Below are 12408 nucleotides of genomic sequence, written 5' to 3' on the forward strand. Positions count from 1 at the left end.
TGGAATGAAGTACAAATTAGTTACTATATTTCAAATCACAGCTTTTTTTTTTTTGAGTAAAAAGTTGCATTAAAATCCTGTGATCTGATTAATTATACTTGATTTTGAATACGTATTTATGAAACAGTATTTGTGTTTTAAATATAATACATTCAGAACATGAATTGCATTCTGTTTGTGTCTCTATTGAGTCAATATAAAGAGAAACACATACTAACGAGTGTACACCAAATATAATAAATGATGAGGAACAAATACAAATGTGATTTTGCTTTAAAACAAACCTTTCAGTGAAATGTTCCACTTGTTAAAGCTGTTTGTCCTCTAGTTTAAACATGTTTGTATTGTTCTCAGTAAATAAAAGAAAGTAAAGTAAGTGTAAAGTATTGACTGATTTTACCAGCGTTTTCCTTCAATCTGAACAAATCTATTTCAGACTGTAATGATTCACTATTACTGATGTAATTAATAAAGCAGCTGTTGCTGTATGAAGCTGTGACAGTGTGCTTTTGTTCTCTTTCCTTCTTTGTGTTAAACATTTTAATCAACTTTACATTTCATTCTGACACAAACCCTTTGAAATAAAGCTTGATGATAATTTTATTATAATTTTATAAACTTTTCACAAATATTTGAAAGTTAATATTTGTTCAGATATCATAAATTAATCTCTTTAATATCACAAAGTGAAGTTTACTCACCTCAGTTCACAGTTTGAGTCTCGTAGCACATCGATGAGCTGCTGCTTTGAGTCTCTGATCATATTATCACTCAGATTAAGCTGTTTTAGAAACTGCAGAGCTTTTGTGTTTCTCAAAGACTGAGTTAAAGAAGAAACATCTGTAATGCCACAGTCATAAAGACTAGAAAGAGACAAACAGAGGAAGAGATCATCTTACAAACAAATCATTAATGTGAAGAATTTTACACAAATATAATGTGAACTCAGACTCATCGTGAGATATTGAGTATAAAGTGTTTTAGTTTAAACTGTTGAAGTGATTTTAATCATTTTGATTCTTGTGTGTGAATGTTACTGACCTCAATCTCTCCAGTTTACAGCGTGAATCCTTCAGTACGTCACATAAGTGATTCACTCCTGTGTTTTTTATTTTATTCCAGCTCAGGTTCAGTTCTCTCAGGTGTGATGGGTTTGATTTCAGAGCTGAAGTCAGGATGAGACACTGTTTCTCTGTAATACTGTATCTCCACAGACTGAAGACAGAAAGAGAAAAGACAATGATTCAGACACGTTATGTTCATGTGAGAGTAATTCATCATGTGTTAACACCATACAGTCCAATAATTAATAAAACATTGCCAAAAACCTTATTATATGACCATAAACAAAAACAGAAAAAAAAGATTAACAAAGTAGATTAAGATATAGAATCAACTATAGAACTACTTATAAAATAACATTAAAAATGTGAAAATTGAGTTTAAGTGCGAGAAATCAAGAAAATTGTGTTTCTGAATTATAATTTATCTAAAGACATTTTAAGAGTCGGGTACAACGGGGCTAAAGGCCCACCTCAAGAATATAAACGGTTTAAATTAGTTGTTTAAAGTGATTACTTTAGCAAAGTTTGTACTATTTTCTGCTTATTTTGAAAAAAAAAATTGTTCAATAAATATACTGTCATTAAAATATATTCATATTAAAATGATTTTGTTTCTGTATTTTAAAATATATTTTAAGTAAAGATTCTGAAAGTATTGAAGATCCAATAATAATTGAATATATATTTGCAGTAGTAACAAATGATATTTTACTATATGATATGATTAATATGTTTTTAAATATGATGTTTCATTCTAAACATGGTGATTATCTCTAAAATGGACACCCAACATAATATATATTTACCATCTGAATCTAACCATGTCATGTCAACAAATGGAAAAGTCAGCATCTATTAACTAGATGAAAACGTTTGTCGAGACAAACTTTAAGTTGGCTTGAGAAAGCCGGACCAGAAAGTTTAAAAAGTTTGAAAAGTTTAAAAAAAGTTTAAGAAGTTTAAAAAGTTTAAGTTTGAAAAATGTTAAAAGTTTTAAGTTTGATTGGTTTCAGTCTGAAATAGTTTGAAGTTTAAAGTAATTTTAAAAGCTTAAAGTTTGACTGATAGATAGAATCAGATTATAGATAGATAGAGAGAAAGACAGATAGACTTTAGATAGATAGATAGATTCTAAGGACCTTAGAGTGGTTGCTATGATGGTTGCTAGGCTAACTCTGGTGGTTGCTAAGGTGTTGCTATGCGGTTGCTAAGGTACCTGGGCTGGTTGCTAGGGTGTTGCTATGCAGTTGCTAAGGTACTTGGGGTGGTTGCTAGGGTGTTGCTAGGGTACCCGGGGTGGTTGCTATGCAGTTGCTAAGGTACTCTGGGTGGTTGCTAGGGTACCGAGGGTGGTTGCTAGGGTGTTGCTAGTGTACCCGGGGCGGTTTTTTAAGGCACCCGGGCTGGTTGCTAGGGTACCCGGGGTGGTTGCTAAGGTGTTGCTACGCGGTTGCTAAGATACCCGGGATGGTTGCTAGGGTGTTACTACGCGGTTGCTAGGGTACCCGGGGTGGTTGCTAAGGTGTTACTAGTATGTTGTTAGCATTATTAGCTAGTCACTAGCATGTTTACAGCATGATTAGCAAGTTACTAGCATGTTGCTAGCATGATTATCAAGTGACTGGCATGTTGCTAGCATGTCTCTAGCATGATTAGCAAGTGACTAGCATGTCGCTAGCATGTTTATAGCATGATTAGCATGTTACTAGCATGTTGCTAGCATGATTAGCATTCCGCTAACATGTTTCAAGCATGATTATCATGTTACTAGCATACTGCTAGCATGACTAGCATGTTGCCAGCATGATTTGCAAGTGACTAGCATGTTGCTAACATGATTTGCAAGTGACTAGCATGTTGCTAGCATGATTAGCAAGTGACTAGCATGTTACTAGCATGATTAGCATTCCGCTAGCATGTTTCTAGCATGATTAACATGTTACTAGCATACTGCTAGCATGATGCTAGCATGATTAGCAAGTGACTAGCATGTTGCTAGCATGATTAGCACGTTATTAGTATGTCACTAACATGTTTCTAGCATGATTAGCAAGTGACTAGCATGTTGCTAGCTTGATTAGCATGTTACTAGCATATTTCTAGTAAGGATTAACATTTTTCTAGCATGATTAGCATGTCGCTAGGATAGATAGATTAGAAATATTAGATAGATGAGTTTGAATGAGTTTGAATGGGTTAGAAATAGTACATAGAAGGGAAGCTTGATTGAGTCTCAAAGGATTCTGGGAGTTTAAGTTTGAATTTTGACAGTTGGAGTTTGAATAGTCTTGGCTCATTTGAACATTCCGTCAATGTAAGTCTATGGGATTTTATGATTTTTAATCTTCAGTTTTATGAAAACCATAAGTCTGATCAGTTAGAAAAGATATAGCACACCCGGCGAGATCAGTCTGAAGATCTGGGCTGAGTTTGGAGTCTGTAGAGTTAAAGCTCTAGGAGGAGTAATAATGATACTAACACTAGTTTCTGCAGCTTGCATTGTGTGTTCATCAGTAGATCACTGAGGTGTTTCACTCCAGAGTCTCCGAGTTTATTCCAGCTCAGGTTCAGTTCTCTCAGGTGTGATGGGTTTGATTTCAGAGCTGAAGTCAGGATGAGACACTGTTTCTCTGTAATACTGCATCTATACAGACTGAAGACAGAAAGAGAAAAGACAATGAATCAGACACGTTATGTTCATGTGAGAGTAATTCATCATGTGTTAACACCATACAGTGCAATAAATAAAATGTTGCTAAAACCTGAAAATAATATACGTAAATAAATATATTTAGGTATTGGGTAGGATTAGGGATGTAGAATAAGGTCATGTAGAATAAGGCATTAATATGTGCTTAATTACTACTAATAAATGGCTAATATTCTAGTAATATGCATGCTAATAAGCAACTAGTTCAGAGACCCTAAAATAAAGTGTTACCAATATTTCATATCTTTTATTCCTTTCCTAAAATTCCCATTTCATCTTGTGTCTAAAACTGAGCATATTGTCTAAAATAAAAGCTGTGACTGCTGTGTATTTGTGCTTAAACTGATGCTGGTCTGCACATCACTACATCGTAAACACATCCGCTCTGCTCTGTCCAGTGACTCGATCAGCTTTGATACACGGATTCAACTTTGCACATCTAAATAAAACTGTAGGTTTGTCTGGGTGTAGATGTGAAGTGCAGTAATATTTCTCTGAAACAGGTAAGGCTGAAGAACCAATGCCTGCACAGAATAAAGCCCAGTCTGGACCGGTTCTGTTCGGTTGTGTCAGACGTTCATTAATCTGCTGGTTTGATGGCAGAGAGATGATATGAGCATCAATAAACACTATGAATATGTTCTGCTACAGCAGCACAGAACTATTCTGTTGCGTCCCATTAATAAACACAATGATAACAGTTCTGTCTCACTGGATAAAAGTGAAATGTTTGTGTAATTTTGGTATTATTAACTGAAATTATTGGATATTGGGTTGTGTATTTGACCTGCTGTATGGACAACAAGTGAAGCGGACAGAAATGAGCTCATGTTTCAAATGTTTAGACAGACGCTTCAGACTGAACTGTGCAGTTTTAAAGTAAGAGCTTGTTCCACTGTATTAACTGGACAAACTTCTGTATAGACGGTTTCAACGACAACAACATAAACAAACGTTACTGCACATGTGCGCTTTTGTGGCCCTAACTTAACTTTAACTGCGTTTGTAGCCGGTGCCATTAGCCAGACCGATAAACAAACACAGACCGGAAGTTAACTTAGGGCCAGGCACGTGCGCCCAATGAAACCGTCTATACTCAGCAGAAAAACATTGTGCAATTTTGACTACAGAATCAATGAAGTAATAATGAAGTGCTTCAGCCACTTCAACTGGATTATTAATGGATGTAATGTAATGACAACATATCTGGAGCGGTCGAATGTGGCATCTACCTTTACATATCTATTATACAACCAAACAACTCGCTGAGAGCAGAAACTATGGTAATGCAGGACTGTCAGTCATCAGATGTGGGCGGGGCCTAAACAATGTGACGTCACACTGCTCAGAGAATCAAAACAGCAGATCTAATGAGACTGATTTGGTTTAAAGGGGATTAAAAAACAAGGAGTGGGTGGATTTTTATCATTGTAGGGTGGTTGTGCTCACACACTGCCAACATATTTATGTCCAAACACTACCAGTAATTAGATTAGATTCAAGTTTGCCATTGTACAGAGTAATCACAGAGACATATTTAGATATATTTTTTTATGGAGCGCAAAGTTGTAGTGTTTTGGTACTGGCACAATGGTGACTGTTTTGAAGTAGGTGGGGACAACGGTCTGGAGCGAGTAGAGCTTGAAAATGTGTGTGAAGACATCAGCCAGCTGTTCTGTGCAGACCCTGAGCACTCGGTCAGGAAGACCATCAGGGCCAGACACTTTATGTGCGTTCACCCTGCTCAGGTAGAAGCACACCTCACTGGTTAAACAAGTGAGTGTCAGGTCGTCAGGTGGGGGCGCAGCTTTGATGGGTGCTTCTGTGTTTATACGATCAAAGCAAGCATTAAAGGGTTTCAGTTCATCTATGAGGGCATACGTTGGTGGTCAATGTTTTTAAATCCGTCTTCAATCCTCAGTTTGTAGTCAGTATTCATGATCACATTCACAGTCACAGCAGAAGTTAGAGACAACATTGATCTGAAGTCTGTTTAAAAGTTGTATGAATCTATTCTGAGAAGGTTGGAAGCTGTATTAAAGACAAACGATGGTAAACACATTAATAAAATACTGGCTATTTCTAATGTGTTCACATAATTTTCTCCAACCCCTGTGCACTTAAAGGGAGAGTTCACCCAAAAATGAAAATTACCCCATGATTTACTCACCCTCAAGCCATCCTAGATGTATGTGAATTTCTTCTTTCAGACAAATATAATCAGAGTTATATTAAAAATGTAGCTCTTCCAAGCTTTATAACATGGGGTCGGACTCAAATGAGAATTAAAATAGACTACTGTAACATTACTAGTCATGTAACATGTGAAATGATGTAAGATACTCACATCAGTGTGTTGAGTTGACAGTGTTTATCCTGCAGTAGAGCAGCGATCTGATTCACTCGTGTGTCTCCTAGTTCATGTCCACTCAGTTTCAGCTCTCTCAGGAGTAACGGGTTTTTACCCAGAATTCCAGTCACATACTGACAGGCTTCATCTGCAGCAGGACCCAAAAACCTGCAGAAGAGAAGATGAAGCTGGATTCAATTCAATGTTCAATTCAATTCATCACAAAACATTTAAAGATTATCAAACACTGTTTGTAATGAAAACCTCTAGTTCAAGTTAACAGTTGAACATTTAAATACAATTTATTATTTTTTTTAAAAGAAAGACAAGCGTCAAAAATAAATTTGAAAGAAACTCGGGGGCAAAAGTTCACTAGATCATGATTTTCAAAAATCTCAAGATCTTTCTGGCTTTTAAGCAGGAGATGAGGAAAGTTAGCAAAGAGATAACTAGCTTGTGACAGCTAAGCATTCACAGCAATATATTTCGTTGTTCTTTTGATGCCGGCTCTTCCTATTATTAGGGGCCAAGCACCGAAGGTGCGGAGGCACCTATTGAAACCGTTGGATTTATTAGGGGCCAAGCACCGAAGGTGCGGAGGCACCTATTGAAACCGTTGGATTTCTTATTAGGGGCCAAGCACCGGTGCGGAGGCACCTATTGAAACCGTTGATTTCTTATTAGGGGCCAAGCAATCAAGGTGCGGAGGCACCTATTGAAACCGTTAGATTTATTAGGGGCCAAGCACCGAAGGTGCGGAGGCACCTATTGAAACCGTTAGATTTATTATTAGGGGCCAAGCACCGAAGGTGCGGAGGCACCTATTGAAACCGTTGGATTTATTAGGGGCCAAGCACCGAAGGTGCGGAGGCACCTATTGAAACCGTTAGATTTCTTATTAGGGGCCAAGCACCGAAGGTGCGGAGGCACCTATTGAAACCGTTAGATTTATTAGGGGCCAAGCACCGGTGCGGAGGCACCTATTGAAACCGTTAGATTTCTTATTAGGGGCCAAGCACCGGTGCGGAGGCACCTATTGTGTTTGTTAGCGGTCTTTTTCTTCCGCTCGAAGTCTATGGCAGCCCATAGAACCGCTTGCGGGAAAGTTGTAAACTTTGGCACACTGATAGAGGACAGTGTCAATAGTAACCACAGCAAATTTGGAGTCTCTATCTCAAACTCTCTAGCGCCACCACATGTCCAAAGTTTCACTTTTGAAATGCTAATAACTTTTGAACCGTAAGCCAGAAAACGAAACTTCCTTTTTCCTCTGAATCCTTGGCTCAAGCCGAGTCAAATCCAGTCCAAAATTCAAAAATCACTTGAGGCTGTATCTCTGCAATGCTTTGGCGTATTGACACCAAACTTTGTGTGTGCCATTGTCACCTCACAAAGAACAGACCACATCGATTTGATAACAGCGCCACCTATTAGTCAAATGTGATAAGCCAAGAAATCATATTGCTATAGCTTTATATATGATTTTTCAGCCGTTTTGACTAAAAACATCCTAAAATGGCTTCAAATACTCATTTCTGCACACAACAGCAACGAATTTGTGGCATGACGCCATTATGACACTTGAGGCTGTATCTCTGAAATGCTTTGGCATATTGACACCAAACTTTGTGTGTGCCATTGTCACCTCACACAGAACACACCAAATCGATTTGATGACAGCGCCACCTATCGGTCAAACGTGATAAGCCTATAAATCATATTGCTATAGGTTTATATGTGATTTTTCAGCCTTTTTCACAAAAAATATCCTAAAATGGCTTCAATTACTCATTTCTGCAGTTGGTTTGTTGTTTGCTTCTGTACTGCTTGGCCCCGTGATTGCTGCTTGCAGCTATATTTATTAGGGGCCAAGCACCGAAGGTGCGGAGGCACCTATTGAAACCGTTAGATTTCTTATTAGGGGCCAAGCACCGAAGGTGCGGAGGCACCTATTGAAACCGTTAGATTTCTTATTCTTCTTCTTCTTCTTCCGTAGTGAAGTCAATGGCAGCCCATAGAACCGATTGCGGGAAAGTTGTATAATTTGGCACACTGATAGAGGACAGTCTCAATAGTAACCACAGCAAATTTGGAGTCTCTAACTCAAACTCTCTAGCGCCACCACTTGTCCAAAGATTCACTTTTGAAATGCTAATAACTTTTGAACCGTAAGTCACAAAATGAAAATTCCTTTTTCCTCTGAATCCTTGGCTCAAGCCGAGTCAAATCCAGTCCAAAATTCAAAAATCACTTGAGGCTGTATCTCTGCAATGCTTTGGCGTATTGACACCAAACTTTGTGTGTGCCATTGTCACCTCACAAAGAACAGACCACATCGATTTGATAACAGCGCCACCTATTAGTCAAATGTGATAAGCCAAGAAATCATATTGCTATAGCTTTATATATGATTTTTCAGCCGTTTTGACTAAAAACATCCTAAAATGGCTTCAAATACTCATTTCTGCACACAACAGCAACGAATTTGTGGCATGACGCCATTATGACACTTGAGGCTGTATCTCTGAAATGCTTTGGCATATTGACACCAAACTTTGTGTGTGCCATTGTCACCTCACAAAGAACAGACCACATCGATTTGATAACAGCGCCACCTATCGGTCAAACGTGATAAGCCTATAAATCATATTGCTATAGGTTTATATGTGATTTTTCAGCCTTTTTCACAAAAAATATCCTAAAATGGCTTCAATTACTCATTTCTGCAGTTGGTTTGTTGTTTGCTTCTGTACTGCTTGGCCCCGTGATTGCTGCTTGCAGCTATATTTATTAGGGGCCAAGCACCGAAGGTGCGGAGGCACCTATTGAAACCGTTAGATTTCTTATTAGGGGCCAAGCACCGAAGGTGCGGAGGCACCTATTGAAACCGTTAGATTTCTTATTCTTCTTCTTCTTCTTCCGTAGTGAAGTCAATGGCAGCCCATAGAACCGATTGCGGGAAAGTTGTATAATTTGGCACACTGATAGAGGACAGTCTCAATAGTAACCACAGCAAATTTGGAGTCTCTAACTCAAACTCTCTAGCGCCACCACTTGTCCAAAGATTCACTTTTGAAATGCTAATAACTTTTGAACCGTAAGTCACAAAATGAAAATTCCCTTTTCCTCGTATTCTTTGGCTCAAGCCGAGTCGAATGAAGTCCAAAATTCAAAAATCGTAAGGTTTAGTTTTTTCGCTATATTCAATTGTTCGTAAAACCTACTTTGTCGAACTCGTCCTAGACGATTAGTCCGATTGTCACCAAATTTGGCTCAGATCATCTACAGACCATGTAGGCAAAAGTTATGGAATTCAAGTCGATTAGTCAAACCGTTCTCGAATAATGCACGAATAAATTCTACAAAAACCACGTAAAAATGGATCTGAGGCTATATCTCCGCAACGGTTTGGCATATTGACACGAAACTTGGTGGGTGTTATAACAAGCATGACCTGAGGCTACCTGCAGTGTTTCGGCACTGTGCTCCCTAGTGGTCAGGAGATATGAAAAATGCATATTTTTGCCTATAACTTGTGAATGGTTCGCTTATAAATCACAAAACTGGTCTCTTTAGATTCGGTGCATCATGCCGAGTCCAACCATATAACATTTTCCCATGTCAGCCATTTTGGCCGTCGGCCATGTTGAATTTTGTCGTAAAATGCTATATTTTACGAACGCATTAACTTATCGTTACGAAACTCAGTGTGATTCTTCGGCCCCATGCCCTGATGGTACTCAAAAAGTTTGGGGACAGCGCCACCTTTTGGTCAAAAGTTATAATGAAATGTCTAAAAATGCTAATAACTTTTGCTTACATTAGCCTATTGTAATCAAACTGATGTTGATAGATTCCTTGGGTCATGCCGAGATCATCGATACCAATTTTGCAATAATTGGCTAAACTTCCTGTCCGCCATTTTGATTCATGTTGAAAACCTACTTTTTCGAACTCCTCCTAGACCGTAAGTCGGATTTTCACGAAATTTGACTCGGATCATCTTCAGACCATGCTGGCAAAAAGTTATGGATTTTGTGTCGATATATTTCACGGTTTTCGTTTGGCGCATCAACGAATTGGCTGGAAAGATGCTACACTGCATCTGAGGCTGTATCTCAGCGAAACTTTGACATATTCGCACCAAATTTTGTACGTGACATTGTGACCTCACACTGACCACGCTACATAAGTTTGGTAACGGTGCCACCTATTGGTCAAGAGTAATAAACCATTAATTAATCATTAATAATGAAATTTCCAAACATGCTAATAACTTTTGACTGCATTAGCCGATTGTAATGAAACTGGCCTCAAATTATTCCTTGGGTCATGCTGACAACATACATACAAATTACATCATAGTGAACCGAACTTCCTGTCCGCCATTTTGATTTATGTTGAAAACATACTTTTCGAACTCCTCCTAAACCGTTTGTCCAATTTTCACCAAATTTGAATCATATCATCTCCAGACCATGCTGACCAAAAGTTATGGATTTCGTGTCGATAGACAAAACCGTTCTTGCATACCACAGCAACGAATTTGAGGCATGATGCCAAAATGACAGTTAAGACTGTATCTCTGCAATGCTTTGGCGTATTGACACCAAACTTTGTGTGTGCCATTGTCACCTCACACAGAACACACCACATCGATTTGAAAATGGTGACACCTATTGGTCAAAATTGATAAGCCAATAACTCATATTGCTATAGCTTTATATGTGATTTTTCAGCCGTTTTGACAAAAAACATCCTAAAATGGCTTCAATTACTCATTTCTGCATACAACAGCAACGAATTTGTGGCATGACGCCATTATGACACTTGAGGCTGTATCTCTGCAATGCTTTGGCGTATTGACACCAAACTTTGTGTGTGCCATTGTCACCTCACACAGAACACACCAAATCGATTTGATGACAGCGCCACCTATCGGTCAAACGTGATAAGCCAATAAATCATATTGCTATAGGTTTATATGTGATTTTTCAGCCTTTTTCACAAAAAATATCCTAAAATGGCTTCAATTACTCATTTCTGCAGTTGGTTTGTTGTTTGCTTCTGTACTGCTTGGCCCCGTGATTGCTGCTTGCAGCTATATTTAGGGGCCAAGCACCGAAGGTGCGGAGGCACCTATTGAAACCGTTAGATTTATTATTAGGGGCCAAGCACCGAAGGTGCGGAGGCACCTATTGAAACCGTTAGATTTATTATTAGGGGCCAAGCACCGAAGGTGCGGAGGCACCTATTGTGTTTGTTAGCGGTCTTTTTTTCTTCCGTCAAGTCTATGGCAGCCCATAGAACCGCTTATGGAAAGTTGTAAAATTTGGCACACTGATAGAGGACAGTGTCAATAGTAACCACAGCAAATTTGGAGTCTCTATCTCAAACTCTCTAGCGCCACCACATGTCCAAAGTTTCACTTTTGAAATGCTAATAACTTTTGAACCGTAAGCCAGAAAACGAAACTTCCTTTTTCCTCTGAATCCTTGGCTCAAGCCGAGTCAAATCCAGTCCAAAATTCAAAAATCGTAAGGTTTAGTTTTTTCGCTATATTCAATTGTTCGTAAAACCTACTTTTTCGAACTCGTCCTAGACGGTTCGTCCGATTCTCACCAAAATTGGCTCAGATCATCTACAGACCATGTAGGCAAAAAGTTATGGAATTCAAGTCGATTAGTCAAACCGTTCTCGAATAATGCACGAATAAATTCTACAAAAACCACGTAAAAATGGATCTGAGGCTATATCTCCGCAACGGTTTGGCATATTGACACGAAACTTGGTGGGTGTTATAACAAGCATGACCTGAGGCTACCTGCAGTGTTTCGGCACTGTGCTCCCTAGTGGTCAGGAGATATGAAAAATGCATATTTTTGCCTATAACTTGTGAATGGTTAGGCTAAAAATCACAAAACTGGTCTCTTTAGATTCGGTGCATCATGCCGAGTCCAACCATATAACATTTTCCCATGTCAGCCATTTTGGCCGTCGGCCATGTTGAATTTTGTCGTAAAATGCTATATTTTACGAACGCATTAACTTATCGTTACGAAACTCAGTGTGATTCTTCGGCCCCATGCCCTGATGGTACTCAAAAAGTTTGGGGACAGCGCCACCTTTTGGTCAAAAGTTATAATGAAATGTCTAAAAATGCTAATAACTTTTGCTTACATTAGCCTATTGTAATCAAACTGATGTTGATAGATTCCTTGGGTCATGCCGAGATCATCGATACCAATTTTGCAATAATTGGCTAAACTTCCTGTCCGCCATTT

At 38.6% G+C, this 12408-nt stretch overlaps 1 protein-coding gene across 4 annotated transcripts in view; it reads right to left on the reverse strand.

Annotated features, from left to right (window-relative positions):
• The window catches only part of LOC131531290 (ribonuclease inhibitor), a 43312-nt gene that overhangs the window by 11155 nt on the left and 19749 nt on the right, over positions 1 to 12408 (reverse strand). For 3 of the 4 annotated variants that reach the window (XM_058761980.1, XM_058761977.1, XM_058761979.1), the window contains exons 3-4: positions 6122 to 6292; positions 3544 to 3717 (exon numbers count right to left, since the gene is read on the reverse strand). In XM_058761980.1, the coding sequence (XP_058617963.1) occupies positions 3544 to 3575 (32 nt within the window). In that variant the 5' untranslated portion in view covers positions 3576 to 3717; positions 6122 to 6292. The remainder of the gene's footprint in view (positions 1 to 3543; positions 3718 to 6121; positions 6293 to 12408) is intronic. The other variant, XM_058761978.1, reaches the window with a different exon arrangement.

Source organism: Onychostoma macrolepis, chromosome 22, assembly GCF_012432095.1.
Source record: "Onychostoma macrolepis isolate SWU-2019 chromosome 22, ASM1243209v1, whole genome shotgun sequence".
In the NCBI taxonomy this organism is placed as follows: Eukaryota; Metazoa; Chordata; class Actinopteri; order Cypriniformes; family Cyprinidae; genus Onychostoma; species Onychostoma macrolepis.